This window comes from Acinonyx jubatus, chromosome C1 (assembly GCF_027475565.1).
Source record: "Acinonyx jubatus isolate Ajub_Pintada_27869175 chromosome C1, VMU_Ajub_asm_v1.0, whole genome shotgun sequence".
NCBI lineage: Eukaryota > Metazoa > Chordata > Mammalia > Carnivora > Felidae > Acinonyx > Acinonyx jubatus.
Genome location: NC_069381.1, coordinates 5,743,003 through 5,759,206, shown reverse-complemented (window position 1 = coordinate 5,759,206; position 16,204 = coordinate 5,743,003). Strand labels below are relative to the sequence as shown.

The 16,204-nt window shown below is 60.7% G+C and overlaps 1 protein-coding gene across 5 annotated transcripts in view; it reads left to right on the top strand.

The window, feature by feature from the left end:
* Positions 1-10,048, top strand: part of RERE (arginine-glutamic acid dipeptide repeats) — a 418,258-nt gene extending 408,210 nt beyond the window's left edge. For 4 of the 5 annotated variants that reach the window (XM_027060523.2, XM_027060518.2, XM_027060520.2 and 1 more), the window contains 8 exons: positions 905-1,066; positions 1,582-1,695; positions 1,974-3,295; positions 3,404-3,626; positions 3,943-4,666; positions 6,330-6,476; positions 6,958-7,138; positions 7,496-10,048. In XM_027060523.2, the coding sequence (XP_026916324.2) occupies positions 905-1,066; positions 1,582-1,695; positions 1,974-3,295; positions 3,404-3,626; positions 3,943-4,666; positions 6,330-6,476; positions 6,958-7,138; positions 7,496-7,529 (2,907 nt within the window). In that variant the 3' untranslated portion in view covers positions 7,530-10,048. The remainder of the gene's footprint in view (positions 1-904; positions 1,067-1,581; positions 1,696-1,973; positions 3,296-3,403; positions 3,627-3,942; positions 4,667-6,329; positions 6,477-6,957; positions 7,139-7,495) is intronic. The other variant, XM_027060521.2, reaches the window with a different exon arrangement.
* The last annotated feature ends 6,156 nt before the right edge of the window (positions 10,049-16,204 follow it).

Sequence of the window (16,204 nt, the reverse complement as noted above, 5' to 3'; positions counted from 1 at the left end):
ACTTGCAGCTGCTTTTTTTTTTTTTTTTTTTTTTTTAATATGTATTTGATCCAGTTTTGGAAACTTTCGGTACATTTTTGTCCTCACTGTATAGCCCTTTTCATAAAGAGGTTTTGTTTTCTAGGTTGGAAATGTGTCAGCAGGGCCTTTGGGAGTGAGAGTTCTCACTAGGGATACCGCCAGAGTCTTCCCCCGTGGCCAGCCTCCCCAGCGGCCCTTGCAGGCCTGTAGAGGGCACCGTCCACCTTCCTCTGACCTTAGCATCTTGTCAAGGCTGCCGCACCCTGGCCACCCAGCACATGGACTGGCGTGAATCATTGTATCCCCATCTCCTCTGAGTCCCATGGCTTTGCAGAAATGAACCGAAGTGCTTGGTGGTTTTAGGAGCTGAAAACATGATTTGTCGGTTTATCTCTTTGGGTCATTTCCCATCCTGTCAGATGAAATCAGCAGGTGTTTGGTTTGGGCAAGGAAGTGGGCAGTTCCGTGGAACAAACAGGAAGGGTGGGGTGATTTAAAGCAGACCCTGTGTGTGATTGCCATTCTGGAGAACCTGGCGGAGTAAACGGCCCTCGCCAACTTCTGCCCCTCGGAAAACCTCGCTCGTTTCTACCGCACAGCATCCAGGACCATCCCTGGAGATGAGCATTTTAAGTTAAGAACTGCTGTCTCCTCTGTGTGAACCCACCCATTCACCCCTCGTTCCTCCCTTCAGTCCGCATTGACCCCCACACCGTGAGGAAAAGCTGCAGGTGCCTGTCGCTTGCCAGGCACCCTGGTCTGGGATTTGCCATAGGGCAGGTGTTTGGGTCTGCTCCCGAGGCTCCAGCATGTGTGCTGGGCCCGGGTGGCCCACAGCATAGCCTGGGGTCCAGTCTCACCAGCCTCTGGTCTGGGTGGGCAGATGTCTACACTGCGCAGCGGTCGTAAGAAGCAGCCAGCCAGCCCTGATGGTCGTGCCTCGCCGATCAATGAAGACATCCGCTCTAGTGGCCGGAACTCACCCAGCGCTGCCAGCACCTCCAGCAATGACAGTAAAGCAGAGACAGTGAAGAAGTCGGCCAAGGTGAGGTGCCTGTCACCCAGGGTAGCGGGGGCTGCTTGGGCCTGCCCCCTCATTAACACCCCAGGTTGCTGGAGTTGATGTTCAGCTCCCTCAGACATGGGGCTGCGGGTCGTTCCTGGAGCCGCCCTGGGCATCAGCATTGCCTGGCCTAGGGCTGTGGACTAGGGTCTGGGGTCTGGGGTCTGGGGTCCAGGGCCCAGGGCCTGGACAAAGGTGGTCCGCTGCAGCTCCCAGCACTGACCTTCAGGAGCCATCTCTGCCTCAAGTTTCCCAAGGCCTCGGAGGCAAAGGGTAGGGTGTGATTAGAAAGGCTCCCTCCCCCCAAAGCCAAGTTATTTCCACCCCCAGATACTTGTTTTCTCCCGGCCTCAGCTGGTCCCTTCCAGAACTTTCTTGCTTCTGGAGATGGAGCTCAGAATACAGGAGCAAGGTGTCAGAGAACCATTGTCGTCTCTCCCGGGGCTGAGGGACCCCCTCCCTCGGCCTGATGCCCCTCATGGGCTTTCCCACTGCAGAAAGTGAAGGAGGAAGCCTCATCCCCCCTCAAGAGCACCAAGCGCCAGCGGGAGAAGGTGGCCTCCGATACAGAGGAGGCCGACAGGACCAGCTCCAAGAAGACAAAAACCCAGGTGAGCTGTGCAGCCTAGCCACAGGGACTGTAGCTCAGGGACTGCTAACACCCCCCCGAGAAGCCCTGAGCCCAGGGTCTCCCTGGGGCACGGCAGGGCCCTGTCTCCTAGGGAGGGACCTAGAGCGCCCTCCGATGCCAGCCGGACCAAAGGAGGACCTGAGGTCCCTGGGGCCAGGCTCGCCGCCTCGTCTGCACGAACCTTTGTTGTGCGCCCGGCACAAGGCAGAGAGAGCCCTTGCCCTCCGAGAGCTTCATCCCTCCCGTCTCCGGCCCTAGGAAATCAGCCGGCCCAACTCGCCATCCGAAGGCGAGGGAGAGAGTTCTGACAGCCGCAGCGTCAATGATGAGGGCAGCAGTGACCCCAAAGACATCGACCAGGACAATCGCAGCACGTCCCCCAGCATCCCCAGCCCCCAGGACAACGAGAGCGACTCAGACTCTTCGGCCCAGCAGCAGATGCTACAGGCCCAGCCACCGGCCTTGCAGGCCCCCAGTGCGGCCACTCCGGCTCCCTCCGCCGCCCCCCCAGGGGCCCCCCAGCTCCCCGCACCGGGACCCGTGCCCTCTGCCACTGCGGGCCCTCCCCAGGGCTCCCCCTCAGCCTCCCAGCCCCCCAGCCAGCCGCAGGCCCCAGCGGCTCCCGCTCCCCATGCGCACATCCAGCAGGCACCTGCCCTGCACCCCCAGCGGCTGCCCTCGCCCCATCCCCCGCTGCAGCCCCTGACTGCGCCGGCTGGCCAGCCCTCCGCCCCACCCCACGGCCAGCCCCCGCTGCATGGTCAGGGCCCGGGCGGCCCCCACAGCCTCCAGGCCGGGCCCCTGCTGCAGCACCCAGGCCCCCCTCAGCCCTTTGGCCTCCCTCCCCAGGCCCCTCAGGCGTCAGCTCTCCCTCATGCCTCCCTGCAGTCCCCAGCCTCGCAGTCAGCACTGCAGCCCCAGCAGCCTCCGCGGGAGCAGCCCCTGCCGCCGGCCCCCCTGGCCATGCCCCACATCAAGCCCCCACCCACCACGCCCATCCCCCAGCTGCCGGCCCCACAAGCCCACAAGCACCCGCCTCACCTCTCAGGGCCCTCGCCCTTCTCCATGAATGCCAACCTCCCGCCCCCACCGGCACTGAAGCCCCTGAGCTCGCTGTCCACGCATCACCCTCCCTCGGCCCACCCGCCTCCCCTGCAGCTCATGCCGCAGAGCCAGCCCCTGCCCTCCTCCCCTGCCCAGCCCCCAGTGCTGACCCAGAGCCAGAGCCTGCCCCCTGCCGCTCACCCCCCAGCAGGCCTCCACCAGGTGCCTCCCCAGCCCCCGTTTGCTCAGCACCCCTTTGTCCCTGGGGGCCCCCCTCCCATCACTCCCCCCGCCTGCTCCTCCACCTCCACCCCACCTGCGGGGCCTGGCCCTTCAGCCCCGCCACCCTGCTCTGCCGCCGTTTCTTCGGGAGGCGGCGTACCCGGGGGGACAGCCTGCCCGCTCCCCGCTGTCCAGATCAAGGAAGAGGCTCTGGATGATGCCGAGGAGCCCGAAAGCCCCCCGCCCCCGCCCAGGAGCCCGTCCCCTGAGCCCACTGTGGTGGACACCCCCAGCCATGCCAGCCAGTCAGCCAGGTACCGGCTTCCCCGGAGCGTGGGCACAGCCAGGGCAGGGACAGGCTGGGCGGCTGGGGCAGGCGGAGGCCCCGGCAGGCCCCATCGAGAGATGTGACCCTTCTTCAGGTTCTACAAACACCTGGACCGTGGGTACAACTCGTGTGCGCGGACGGACCTGTATTTCATGCCTCTGGCGGGATCCAAACTGGCCAAGAAGAGGGAGGAGGCCATCGAGAAGGCCAAACGGGAGGCTGAGCAGAAAGCACGCGAGGAACGAGAGCGCGAGAAGGAGAAAGAGAAGGAGCGCGAACGGGAGCGCGAGCGGGAGCGGGAGGCGGAGCGAGCGGCCGTAAGTTGGGGTCCACCAGACTCGTGGGGTCCCTCTGCAGCCCCGCTCTGGGGCTCACTGTCTCAGCTAGACTCTCGGATGCCCGCGGGCGTTATCTTTTCTCTCAGAGGCACAGCCCCGGCTGGGGCACGGGGGAAGCTGAAAGCGCAGAGCAGGCTGTCCCAGCAGGGTCCAGACCGCGTGCTTGCGGCCCAAGCCTGTCCCCGGCCATGGTTGGGGCTGGCCCCTGGTGTTGCGGAGGAGGGACCAGGTTGGCTGGTTGGTACAGGCCGGCAGCTGGGCACCCGCCGCTCACACCCCCGCCCCCTTCCTTCAGCAGAAGGCGTCCAGCTCGGCCCACGAGGGCCGCCTCAGCGACCCCCAGCTCAGTGGTCCCGGCCACATGCGGCCATCCTTCGAGCCGCCACCAACCACCATTGCTGCGGTGCCTCCGTACATCGGGCCTGACACTCCCGCTCTTCGGACTCTGAGCGAGTACGCTCGGCCCCACGTCATGTCGCCCACCAACCGCAACCACCCCTTCTACATGCCCCTCAACCCTACCGACCCCCTGCTGGCCTACCACATGCCCGGCCTCTACAACGTGGACCCCACCATCCGCGAGCGGGAGCTCCGGGAGAGGGAGATCCGGGAGAGGGAGATCCGCGAGCGGGAGCTGCGGGAGAGGATGAAGCCGGGCTTCGAGGTGAAGCCCCCGGAGCTGGATCCCCTGCACCCAGCCACCAACCCCATGGAGCACTTCGCCCGGCACAGCGCCCTCACCATCCCCCCCACTGCGGGCCCCCACCCTTTTGCTTCTTTCCACCCGGGCCTGAACCCCCTGGAGCGGGAGAGACTGGCCCTGGCGGGCCCCCAGCTGCGGCCTGAGATGAGCTACCCTGATAGACTGGCGGCCGAGCGGATCCACGCTGAGCGCATGGCCTCGCTGACCAGCGACCCCCTGGCCCGCCTGCAGATGTTCAACGTGACTCCGCACCACCACCAGCACTCACACATCCACTCGCACCTTCACCTCCACCAGCAGGACCCCCTCCATCAAGGTGGGTGCCCCCCGGGCCGGGCTGTGACAGGGTGCTGTGGGCGGAGCTCTGGTTGACAAGGTACGGACCAGACGGGCAGAGCCGCTGTCCAGAGGCGGAGGCAGTTCTTTCCCGAAGGAATCCCCAATTCCTGACAGACCTGAGGACGTTCAGCATCTGTCTGGGAACCCTCACCTTGCGGTCTCCTGGTTAAAGCTTCGTTTCTTGGTCCTGTGCCTCCAGTGCCAGGGATAGCAGGAAGCAGCCTGTGCTCACTGAGGCAGGTTCAGGGCGGGAGGTGGGGCCTTGGAGCCCAGGCGAGGCCATGGGACACCAGGGAGGCTCTAGGGAATCTTTGAGTGAGAACTTAAAAAGAACGTTCCTCCTGTTCCCCACTGAGGGGCGGGGCCTGGGCTTCTGCTGGCTCATCTGGTCAGGACCACCCGGCTCTCTCTGTCCACCCTGGGAATGAGAGCTCCCCCAGGCCCGCCGACCGGCCAGCTGGGGTGAGGGGAGCTGTGCCTGCACCGGGGCACCGGGGCCTGCCGTGGGCTCCTGTGGCACAGCCCACGCGCAGGACTCCCAAGCGGGTAGACCTGCCTCCGGACTAGGGAGGAGGGTGACAGATGGAGCAGGACCAGAGGTGGGGAGACCTGCACCTTCTTTCTACCTGTGCGCCCAGCCCCGATGCAGGGAGCCCGGACTCCGTGCACGAGGATGGTTCTGGGGAAGCCGAGGAGCTGTCACGTTTACCCCATAGTCCTGACGTCTGGAACTTCATTGCCGCCCGGCATGGGCTAAGCTCCGTGGCCGGTGGATGTGTCCTGATGCCGCATGGGGACAGGCAGTCGTTTGTTCATACAGCATTCATCCACTTGGCAGATATTTGAGTGCCTGTGATGTGTCGGGCACAGTTGTCAGTGTTGACAACAGCCCTACGCGCGTTACCTTCCCAGCCTAGAAGCGGTCAGTCAGCGTATCTTGGAGTGTGAAAAGCAGCGCATGTTCTGGAGGACGGCAGAGCAGGGACAGGGAACAGGGGAGCTGGGGGCAAGGTTGCTGTTAGAGAGGGTGGCTGTTAGAGAGGAAAGCTCGCCAAGATGGCAACTTTTGAGCGGGCTCGACGGTGGGCAGGGACGTCTGCAGGGACAGGGCGAGCAGGGGCACCTGGCCTGAGAGGAGAAAGCGGGGCTTAGTGAGTCTCACCCCGCCAGCTTCTGGGCAGAGTGCCAGGGAGGCAGCTCTGGGCAGCGTTGCCAGTCCGGCTGGCAGCTGGGCGAGAAACGCTGGCTGGACCCGAGCGGCCCTCGGGTTCCGGTGGACCTGACAGGTGCAGGGCAAGCCTGGGGTGTTGGGCTGGGTGGGCTCTGATGACATGGGGTCCTCGGCAAGACGGTGGCGGGGGGTGGGGTGGGGGGGAGACTGTGCCTCTAGCCATGCTCAGGAGTGAGCAGAGGGGCTGTGTGTGAACAGCCGGCTCTTTACCTCCCTGTTGCTTTCTGGAACTTTACTGCGGGTGGGGGTGAGGGCAGCCACCGTGGGTCAGGACTTTTGGTGGCCCTGGTGGCCGGGAGCCGGCCGTGGTGAGGAGGAAGCCACCGGTAGTCATGGCCAAGGAGGGCAGACACGGAGAGAGCCCCGTCACCCCGCACCGCCCGCATCTGGACTTCTGCCCCTCTTTTAGGTTCAGCAGGCCCGGTGCACCCGCTGGTTGACCCCCTGACCGCTGGCCCTCACCTGGCTCGCTTTCCCTACCCCCCCGGCACCCTCCCCAACCCTCTGCTTGGACAGCCCCCCCATGAGCACGAGATGCTTCGTCATCCAGTTTTTGGTAAGAACGCACCTGGGGAAGGAGGGGTCCAGGTCCAGTGCGAGAGTTGGGTTGGTATCTGATGTCCCGTTCGTTCATTCCCCTCATCCACGTCTTCAGCAAATACCCGATGATGTTTCCCGAGAGCTGGTGGGGGGGGATGGGTAGAGATGCCTAAGAGCCAGGACGAGGGCAGTGCGACCTGAAGGAACAACAAAGGCGCTGAATTCACATTGAGGGGTCAGAGCGGACCTCTGTGAAGAAGAGCCTGAGCCACGAGGCCTGAGGACGAGGGAGCGTGTATTCCGTCCGTGTTCCCCCGGCCTCCACCCCTGGGGTCAGGGGATCGCAGGGGCAGTACCTGCTCCCCGGGTCCCTGCGGAGTAAGCAGCCCTCCTGCTCCCCGCCTCGGGAGGCCGTCTCCTGACCTGACCTCCTCGCCAGCCGCGTCCCGGCCGCTCCCTTGGCCCCTCTGTCTCAAAGGCCGTTCTGTGTCTGGCAGGTACCCCCTACCCCCGAGACCTGCCTGGGGCCATCCCACCCCCCATGTCTGCGGCCCACCAGCTGCAGGCCATGCATGCCCAGTCAGCAGAGCTGCAGAGACTGGCCATGGAGCAGCAGTGGCTGCACGGACACCCCCACATGCACGGTGGCCACCTACCAAGTCAGGAAGATTATTACAGGTGAGGCGGGGAGGGGCCGGGAGGAAGGGAGGGAGGGCCTCACTGTCTGAGCCCAGGCTCCCACCTGTCCCACCTGTGGCCACTGACCCAGCCTGACGGTCACCCCTCCTGGCCGTGCCCACCGTGCGCTTCGCCCGTTTCCACAAAGGCCACGCTCCCCTGCCCCCCATGGCTCTGCGGGCCCCGGCCTCTTGGCCCTGGAGGGGACTCCCAAGGAGCCATCTTGACGGGAGGGAGACGAGGGGAAGGTCGGCTGCACGAGAGGCCACTCTGGTCACCTGGACCCTCGAGCTGCATGCCTGGTCACACCTGCCCAGGCCTGGTGCTGAATACTTTCTCCCTTTTTTCCCTTTCTAGTCGACTGAAGAAAGAAGGTGACAAGCAGTTATAAGTTATTTATTTGTTAACGCTGGCTGTGGAAACCCCAATTCTTGGGGGGAGAAACAGGACTTTTTACATACAATACGAGCTACAGAAGCAAAAAGAATATCTTCTAAAGATTTCTTTATATATTTAAAAACCCCACAACTAAAAATGTTATCAGCATAATAGTGTTTGTTTGTAGAGAGAATACCTTGAGACTGGTTTGGGTCTCCCTGCATGACAGTCCCCCAGAAACTTAGTGAGTCCTGGACTGGACTGAACATTCAGAAAACTTTCCCTGCAATCTTGGGGTTTGGCTTTAGTTTTCTTTTCCTTCCTTGATTTCTTGGTAGGTGCTAGAATCCAGTTCACACCCTTCACTGTGTGTGCAGACACACTCAGCCACGTGTGTCCCAGAGCCCACGAGGTCTGCAGATAGGTGGCATAGGAGTTTGGAATCCAAGAGCTATAATTTTTAAAAAAACTTTTATTTTAATACATTGTAGGAAATCTTCATAATTTGAGAAAGTTCTGCAGCATGGCTTTTTACGTCTGTAAATAAATAATTTTAGAACGGCATTTTTTTTCTTCCACAAACTATTCTGATCTATTTTTTCCAGCCATGTCACTAATTGTGAATTCCTACCAGCTGTTGACAGAATACAGAGTTGATTTTTTAATAAAAAGTTATATATAATTATCCCTTTAATTAAAGGGAACAGATGGGCGTTACTAATTACAAACGGGCAGGAGCTTGGGATGAGGTTTGGTCGCAGCAGTGGGCATCCAGGGGTTTGCAGGGACGATGTTACAAACCGTTTCTTTGTTTTGCTGCCTTGATTTTCACTTCTGTCTGTTCCTAGCTTGTGCTTCGCCAGAGGTGCGGATATTTGTTAGATCGAACCTTTTTTATTTTGTACCAGGAGCGCCGGAGTTAAGTGTCCACCTTGTTCTGTCTCCACGGGATAGAAAGCACATGTTTCTGTGTGTCTGACTGTAGATTTCCTTACACATTTCTATGCACACACATTTGGCTGTTCTGGATGAACTGCCTTCTTAAATACTCTGACAATTTCATAAACATTCTGGAAAATTCAACAAGAAAACGATTCCCTACAAATAGCACACGCTTGCCAAAGGAATCTGTTAGAAGCTTCCCCTGTTGTGTGTCATCACTAGGATCTTCCTGCACTGAGGCCAGGCCACCCCTGCCGCACGGCTTGAGGCCGCTTTTGCTTGAGGGAGGCCCGGAGTTGGCACGGTTATGGGTGGGGACGCCGTTTGAGTCCCACTCTTGCTCTCGTTCCTGGTCGGAATGGCTTCCTTCTGCCTGGGAGCTGCCCCTCTGAGGGCTCGGGCTGCTCTGCAGGGGGCCCGCCTCTCCTTCCCAGTTGTGGACGTGATGCACTTTCTCCAGAGCGGGGCCGGGCGTGGGGGGTGTCTGCGCCTGTTGGTGAAGTGTTCTGTCAGGATGTGACCTTTCCCCGTTCCTCTCCCCTCAGGCTGGGAGTCACATCCAAGAGCTGTGGGATGACAAGAGCACGTGTGGGTCGGTGGATGTGGGGCGTGTCTAGGGCTGGAGCCGAGTCGAGGGTAGGAAGCGAGGCTGGCGCTTTGACCCAGAAGCCAGCAGGTGTGAGCTCAGATCCAGGTTCTGGATTCAAGCCTGCATCGGGGCCATTTCCAGTTTCTGTTAAAACTACGTCTGGTTTCGGTCGGGACAGATAGAGGATTGTTTTGTCTGTTGGGAATGTTCGTGGTTCTCTCCTTTGATTTTTCTCCCATTCCATTTCTGCCTTAACTTTAGCTCCTTAGAGGGGAGGCGAGCTCAGATGAACCCTGTGGCATCAGACTTGGGGCCGCACGGGCACGAGGCACTTGTTTCCTCTGGGGGGCGGGCCGGCTCTCCTGCAGCCCCTGCCCCGCTGCCCCCACCTTCTCTGCCATCTTTGGTTTCCTCTTAGTGGCACACAGTGCCTGCCATTCAGTTAAACCTTTGCCGCCTCTCTGTGTCCTCCGTTTTTCCAAAGAAGAGACGGAGTGAAGTACTCGGAAGTCTCTACTTGAAAACTGTCTGCAGGCGTTTTCTTGTTCGGTTTTGGTTCTTTCCCCATGTCCCAGGGTGAAGCACTGAGATTCTTCCACTTAAAAACCTGCAACCCGAAACCCTCACCTGGTCAGCTGCACTTGGTTTAGGAGGCCCCAGACCTTCACAGTGTCTTTGAAGCCCGACCCCTTGGTTTCCTTTTGGATTTTCCTTCCTTTTGTTTGAAGTTTGGTTTTGCTTTTCTGTGTTTTGTACGTATCTTGTTGAATGTTGTCAAGATTGAGCTTTGTTTCACTGCAGGAGCAGAGTGTACATTCTGATTTGCTACGTTTATATATATCTTGAAGCTAAATGTATATATGAGTAGTTTGCCATGAGATAACACAGTGTAAACAGAGTAGACACCCAGAAATCGTGACTTCTGTGTTCTCTCCATTTTGAGTCTTTTGTAATTTTTTTGAAATATTTGTGGACATAAATAAAACCGAGCTACACTACAACAGCTGGGTGTTGACCGGTGGACTGTGTCTCATTCCTGGGAGCGGGCGGGGAGATTGGCAGTCGCCCTCCACCTAGGTCCCCCAGGGCGGGCAAGGGGCGGAGGGGAGCGCCCGGTTCCCCGCCGTTACTGGCACGCGGCTCGCCTGCCCTCCAAAGCAGCTTCCGGAAAGATCCCTGTCTGCCATGCCTGGTAGGAAGGGCAGGGTTTCTCTGGCTGAGTGCTGCCAGGGGCTTGCTCCAGCCTGACTGGCTGCAGTGAGCTCACCCAAGCAGCAGAATGGGTCTGGGGGTGATGGCCCTGGGACCGGGAGCAAGCACCCTCCCAGGTGAAGGGGCGTGTAGCTCCTTCCCCTGCTCAGAGGAGAGGTCTGAGCCACCCACCAGCGCGGTGGCCTCCTACTCCTGTCCCCTCTCCCCCTCTCCTGGAGGCCTGCCAGTGCCCTAGCCCACCCTCAGAGTTGCTCTCTGGGATCACCCCATCGCAGAGGGACGGACAGCAGATGGCCTGCAGGGTGTGGACGTGGCCGTGAGGAGGCAGCAGTCATCAGAATGGATTCGGGCCGGGCCGTGCTTTCAGCGACCGGCAAGGGCATTTTCTTGAAGCTTCCAGACTGTCCCTGGAAATTTATACGCTGACCTCTCCATCTGGAATATGGGTTTCTAGATGTCCTGGGAGATGGAGTGAGAGCAACCCAGAGCACTTACTATTGATAAACTGCCCTCAAACCAGGCAGACAGACTCCCGTGGTGGGGAAGGCCTGGGGAACGGCACGTGTCAGAACTACTGACCTTGGACGAGAAAACTTTGCCAACCAGAGGGTCCCGGGTGGCCTGCACATCGGTGGCCCTAGAGACACTTCTGTGTCCTCCCAACAGCAGGAGTCCCGCTCAGCAGCTTGGGTAGTCAGGGGGGACAAAGTTGCGGGGCCCGCAGAGGGGGCACAGGTGACTGTCGTTCCGGGTCAGGGACGAACAGGCAGGATGGGAGCGGCCAGGGGCGTAGAGGGAAGGGGGAAGCAGCTGGAACCCAGGTGCCTTCTTTGCTGGTCTTTTATCCACTGTATTTTATGAAAATACAGTGTTTCGTAGACCTGAATTTATGAATACCAATTTCAAGTAGGTTAAATGATCAGACTTGCGTGTCTGTGAACGGACGTGTGGATTTATGCTGCAGAAAGGACCCTCATCAGAGCTGCACAGGTTGTAGTAGTTTCTCCGGTGTGGACAACTGTGGCCACTGTCCCCACCCTGCCACGCACCCTTTCCGAGGCAGGGGGCCTGCGTCAATGGATTCACGTGAAGGAGAAAGGGTCTGCCGTCCGGCCACTGTGGCCCTGGCCATGCCCTCGTCACTAGCTACGCTCCTCAGATGAGCTGGCGCCGGGGCGCCCCTCTCCCTGCCCGTGGGTCCCTGTGAGTGGATCTTCAGCTTGGCCGTGGTGGCTCAGCAGCCCCTCCCATCCTGCTCCCAACCTGCTGCAAACTAAGGAAGTGATACTTTGTAGGGCTGGGCGCATGGTCGCTGTATCGATAAATGTCTCTGGTGAGCACAGGTGAACGGGGTGCCCCGCGTGGGCACCACCTATGTAAAATGGAGGTCGCTTGTCTGTAGGGTGAGGATGCACAACAGAGAGATGAGTAGTGACCTCCCACATACACATGGAGGTGACGCTCAAATACCAGGAACGCGGAGCTGAACGGTGGTGAATGCAGACGGCCGATGGGTGAGGGTCAGGGCTGGAGTGCTGTGTGGAAGCTCAAGAGACGTTTGGGGACGCCCCTCGCCAGTCTCCGGAGACCACGCGGTGAGACCCTGAGCACCTGAGTGTGATCTGGCACCGACACAGACCAGCTATCACCCTTGGCCTCTCCTGGCCAACCCGGTCGGCTCCGAACTCAAGACCTGTGGAATCCGAGCAGGACCAGTTACACCTGACACGCGGGGTCAAGCTGACAGGCCCCGGGGCCAGTGGAGGTGTCTGTCCGGCCCTCGACCCCTGAGCAGATCCTTCCCGCTGGCCTGTGGAGACACCGAGGGGACGCTGGCCTCCCTGCCCCCTCCCGGGGAAAATCAGACAGACGAGCTTGCTTGGGGGAGGCGGGCCACAGCGTTGGCCGTGCAGTTGGATTCCTCAGGCTGCAGGAAAAAGCGAGCCTCTGGAGTCCTGGGGCTCCTGTGGAAGGCAGGGCCCGGCAGGAGTTGGGCCATCGGAGCTGCAGGTGCAATCGTGGCCGAAGCCCGTGGCTCAGGAGCGCATGCTTTACCGTGGGGCGCGTGAACCCTCCCTGGCTTCTTTGTCCTGCATTTTTGGTCCTTGGAGGTCTCCGTATCCAAGGTGTCCTTTCCCTGGGTTCTCACTGGGTTCCCAGCTGCCCTGGGGCGCTCTGGCAGCTTGAGTCCTGGGCTCCGGTGCTCTGACCCAAGGCAGCTGCTCCGGTAGCTGCGTTTGCCAGGAACAGCTTCCGAGTCGTAACTGTTTCCTTTTGGCACATCGGGGACCCAGGCTGCGGAAGCTGTGCTTGTGTCCCCCCACCCCAACCCGGCTCCCCTTACCTTGGGCACCTCGTTACCGGACCAGGTCCCAGTGGGTGGAAGGCACTTGCTTTGCAAACCTTTGCTGACTGAATCACCAGGGCCCCCTTGCGGAGGGAGACTCCGTGGTGCACACTGTCCAGATGCGCTGTGGAGCGGTTGGTGGAGGTGAGGTGCCCCCTCTGAGGAGCTGGTCGCTACTGTGGCACCTGAAGTGGCCCCCCTTCTCCCTCAAGCCGCTCTCAACCCCGCCTCCCCCTGACCAGCTGTGCCTGCTCTGGGACATCACAGCCCCTCCAGCTCCGGCCCTGGGATTCAGTTGGGGAAGGGGGATCCGCTGGTGGCCTCTGGGGAACCCCTAGGGTGTGGGCACTCAATGTAGTGACTTAATTAAAGATGGGACTTTAAGGCACGTCTTAGAAGACGCTTTCAATCTCATGAGGACAAGCTGTTTAAGGGCTGATGTCTTCTACGTGCCTGGCCACCACATGTCACTCCCAGGTCCCCTCTGCTCCCCTTCTTTGCACGGGCTCAGCTACACGGCAGGGCCACAGAATAGATTGGAAACTCGGTCCTCGCTACCACTCCCGGTCCTGACCGCCAGGTGGCGCCATCTGTAAAGCCCTGACGCCGCTCATCTGCCGCTCTGGCTGCAGGGACCTGTCGAGGTCCCCGGCCCTGCGATGATGGGGAGAGATGTGTAGGAATGATGTCGAGTATTCTGGAAAAGAACAGACGTTTCCTGGAGTCCGGCAGCCAGGCTGGTGGGTCAGAGGTGAAGGGGCGGGGTGTTCTGGGCAAAGGGTCACCGGAAGAGGTCCCAGGAGCAGGGGCAAGATCTGGGGGCCAAGGGCCAGCACGGATGTTACGATGGGAGGACAGGGGCCGCTTCTCTTGTTCTCAGCCACAGTCCCCACGGTGGGCGTTCAGTAAACCCTCGCTGAGTGGCGATCACCCCGTGGGACGTCCGCAGCAGTGACGATTTCTGGCACGGTGGCCTCAGTAGCCCCCTGAAGAGTCCCCCTGAGCTGCCGCTGCCCCCGAGGGTCCCGTGCCCCAAATGTGCCCCATCTCTGGACGTCTCCTCTCCTCCCGAGTCTTCCAGGAAGAGGGTCCTCCGCTGCCCTCCGACCTCACAGCCAGGACGGGGGCACGGCACGCACCTGCAGACCCCGTAAACACGACCGGGGGGCAGGAAGGAGCGGAGCGCCTCACCGCACCGCGGGGCCTGGCAGTTGTCAGTTCTGGCACATTCCAGGGAAGCCACCTCCGTTCCCTCGAGACTTGTGGCCCAGTGTGATGGGTGGCGGGGCTGCTGCCTCACCCAGTCCCCGTATCCCAGACCAGGGTCTAGCAGCCTGGGAAGGCAGACACCAGACGGGGAGGCTGTGGTTTCGTGACTGGCCCCTGGCCCCGCGGGCAGGGGCGGTGTGTTCATTCCCAAGCAGCAGCAAGCGACGAGAGTCGACGGCTCAGGTTTGCTGGCGAAGTCAGGAGTGCCTGGGCCTCAGCGGCTCGGACAGGGTCCGTCTCATCGCCGGCCCACAGAGCCAAGGCTTCCTCGCCCTTTCCTCTTACGGCCAGGCCGAGACAGGCTGGGGGGAGGGACCGCGGCGGCCCAACACTCGCTCCAGAAACATCAAGCGGCATGAGGCCGGAGTCCGAGGCCCCTGGTACCAGGGTGGGACCCTGTGTGACCTGGGCCAGGCAGTTAGTGTGCTTGTGTCGGGGTCCAGGTCGGTCTGCGAGACGGAGCGGAACTAGCCCCTGCCCCTCACTGGGGGAGCGGGGGTGGGGGAGCGATGAAGCCAGAAGACTGAAGAAGCCGCCGAGCTCGCCACACGGCCTGGGCAGGACTCCGGGGCTCGTGAGCAGTGGCCACTGTCCTCGCCGTCCTCACGGCTCCTTTTCGAAGCGAAGAGAGCGATTCTCTGAGATGTGGAAACCCAGCGGGCGTGGCTCTCAGCAGGTCCGGGGCCTCCTCGAGGTTTGGATCCTGTGGCCGCTCCCACTGCCATCTGCTGGGAACAGACCCCAAGGTCAAGGGCAGCGATTCGGGTGCTGGCCTCAGGGTGGCCTGTGCTCTGTGCCGCCCACGGATTGGGGGCAGATTCCCACGTGTAAGAGCAAACCTCTGTTTACTTCGAAAGTTCTAGGAAGAAGGCCCGAGGCCTGGCCAGCCAGGAGTGGGAGGGGAGCCTCTCTGCTTCTCACTCACAGATGTGACCATTCAGGATAAAACCAACCCAGACCATAGGACAGCCAACCGATACCACCTATTTTAAAAAATCTAAAGGTCTTGTAAGCAATATAAACGTGGGGGAGGAGGAGTCTGGAGTCTCAGGAAAAGCATGGGACTAACAGGAGGCCCAAAGGAATTGTGTGACTTAGAAAAGTCACCCAGGGACGCCAGCGGGGCTCAGCCGGTTGAGCGTCCAGCTTCGGCTCCGGTCACGATCTCACGGTTTGTGAGTTCGAGCCCCGCGTCGGGCTCTGTGCTGACGGCTCAGCCTGGAGCCTGCTTCGGATTCTCTCTCCCTCTCTCTCTGCCCCTCCCCTGTTTGTGCTCTGTCTCTCAAAAAATAAATGCAAAGAAAAAGAAGAAGAAAAGAAAAGTTACCCAAATTCTGTCTGCTTCACCTACACACTGAACAGGGAGGATGAGACCTACCTCACTTAGCTTGTAACTACCAAGGCTAAAATGGCATGTCATGAAGGCACAGAGAGAGGACTCACTGATTCCAACCAGGGTGGGCTGCACAGAGGAGGTGGCGTTTTAGACGGAGCTAAGTCGACTCAGAAATTGATTGGCAGCAAAGAGGTAGAAAGACTTCACCTGCGGGGAGAGCGTGGGCACAGGCACAGAGGACCCCTGTGGTGGAGAGGGTTCTGGGGCCACAGCACGGGAGGCTGGAGCCGGACAGAGGCGATGGGCTTGGGAAGACGGTCAGGGCCCAGGTGGGGCATGAGGAGTTTAGAGCTGGTTGCTGAGGCTCTGGGAAGCCAGAGGCAAGGGATACACTCGGGCATGTTTATGGCCCCCCCAGCTACAGGGTGGAGGTTGGGCGGGGAGGGTAGACTGGAGACAAGGAAGCGGGCAGAGATCCTGGGCCAGAACTGGGGCCACGGAGAGGAAGGGCCTGGACTTCTGGGACCCAGAGGAGCCTCCTCAACTCCAGGGGGCAGCAGGCAGGGCACTGAGGGAGGCCTGGGGGAGCCCATGGCCCTCATGGGGAGGTGGGGAAGGTGGCCCGCAGAAGGCTGGGGGTTTCACGCCTACTGTCCCTGCCTCGTCGGAAAGATGATGGGACACGTTAGCTGCCAGTAAACCCCAGACCCTCCTTGGCTGCCGGCGACGGCCCCAGGACCCCGTTGCTTTGGGGGGACTTGTGGTCCGTGTCTCCTGTGTCCCCCAAACACAGGGAGCGTGCAGTGAGGGTGCGGGGGGGGGGCCAGGCCCAGTTCTGGGGCAGCGGGCCGGTACAACAGGGACTGGCCACGACCCCCCCCCCCCCGCCCCCGTCCCGGCGCACGCAGCTAGGGCTCACGGCCTGGGGAGAAGAGCCCACCCGGCTGCGAAGGGAAGGGGCCCCGGCCGCAGCTGGGGGCGTCGCGTGGTGGA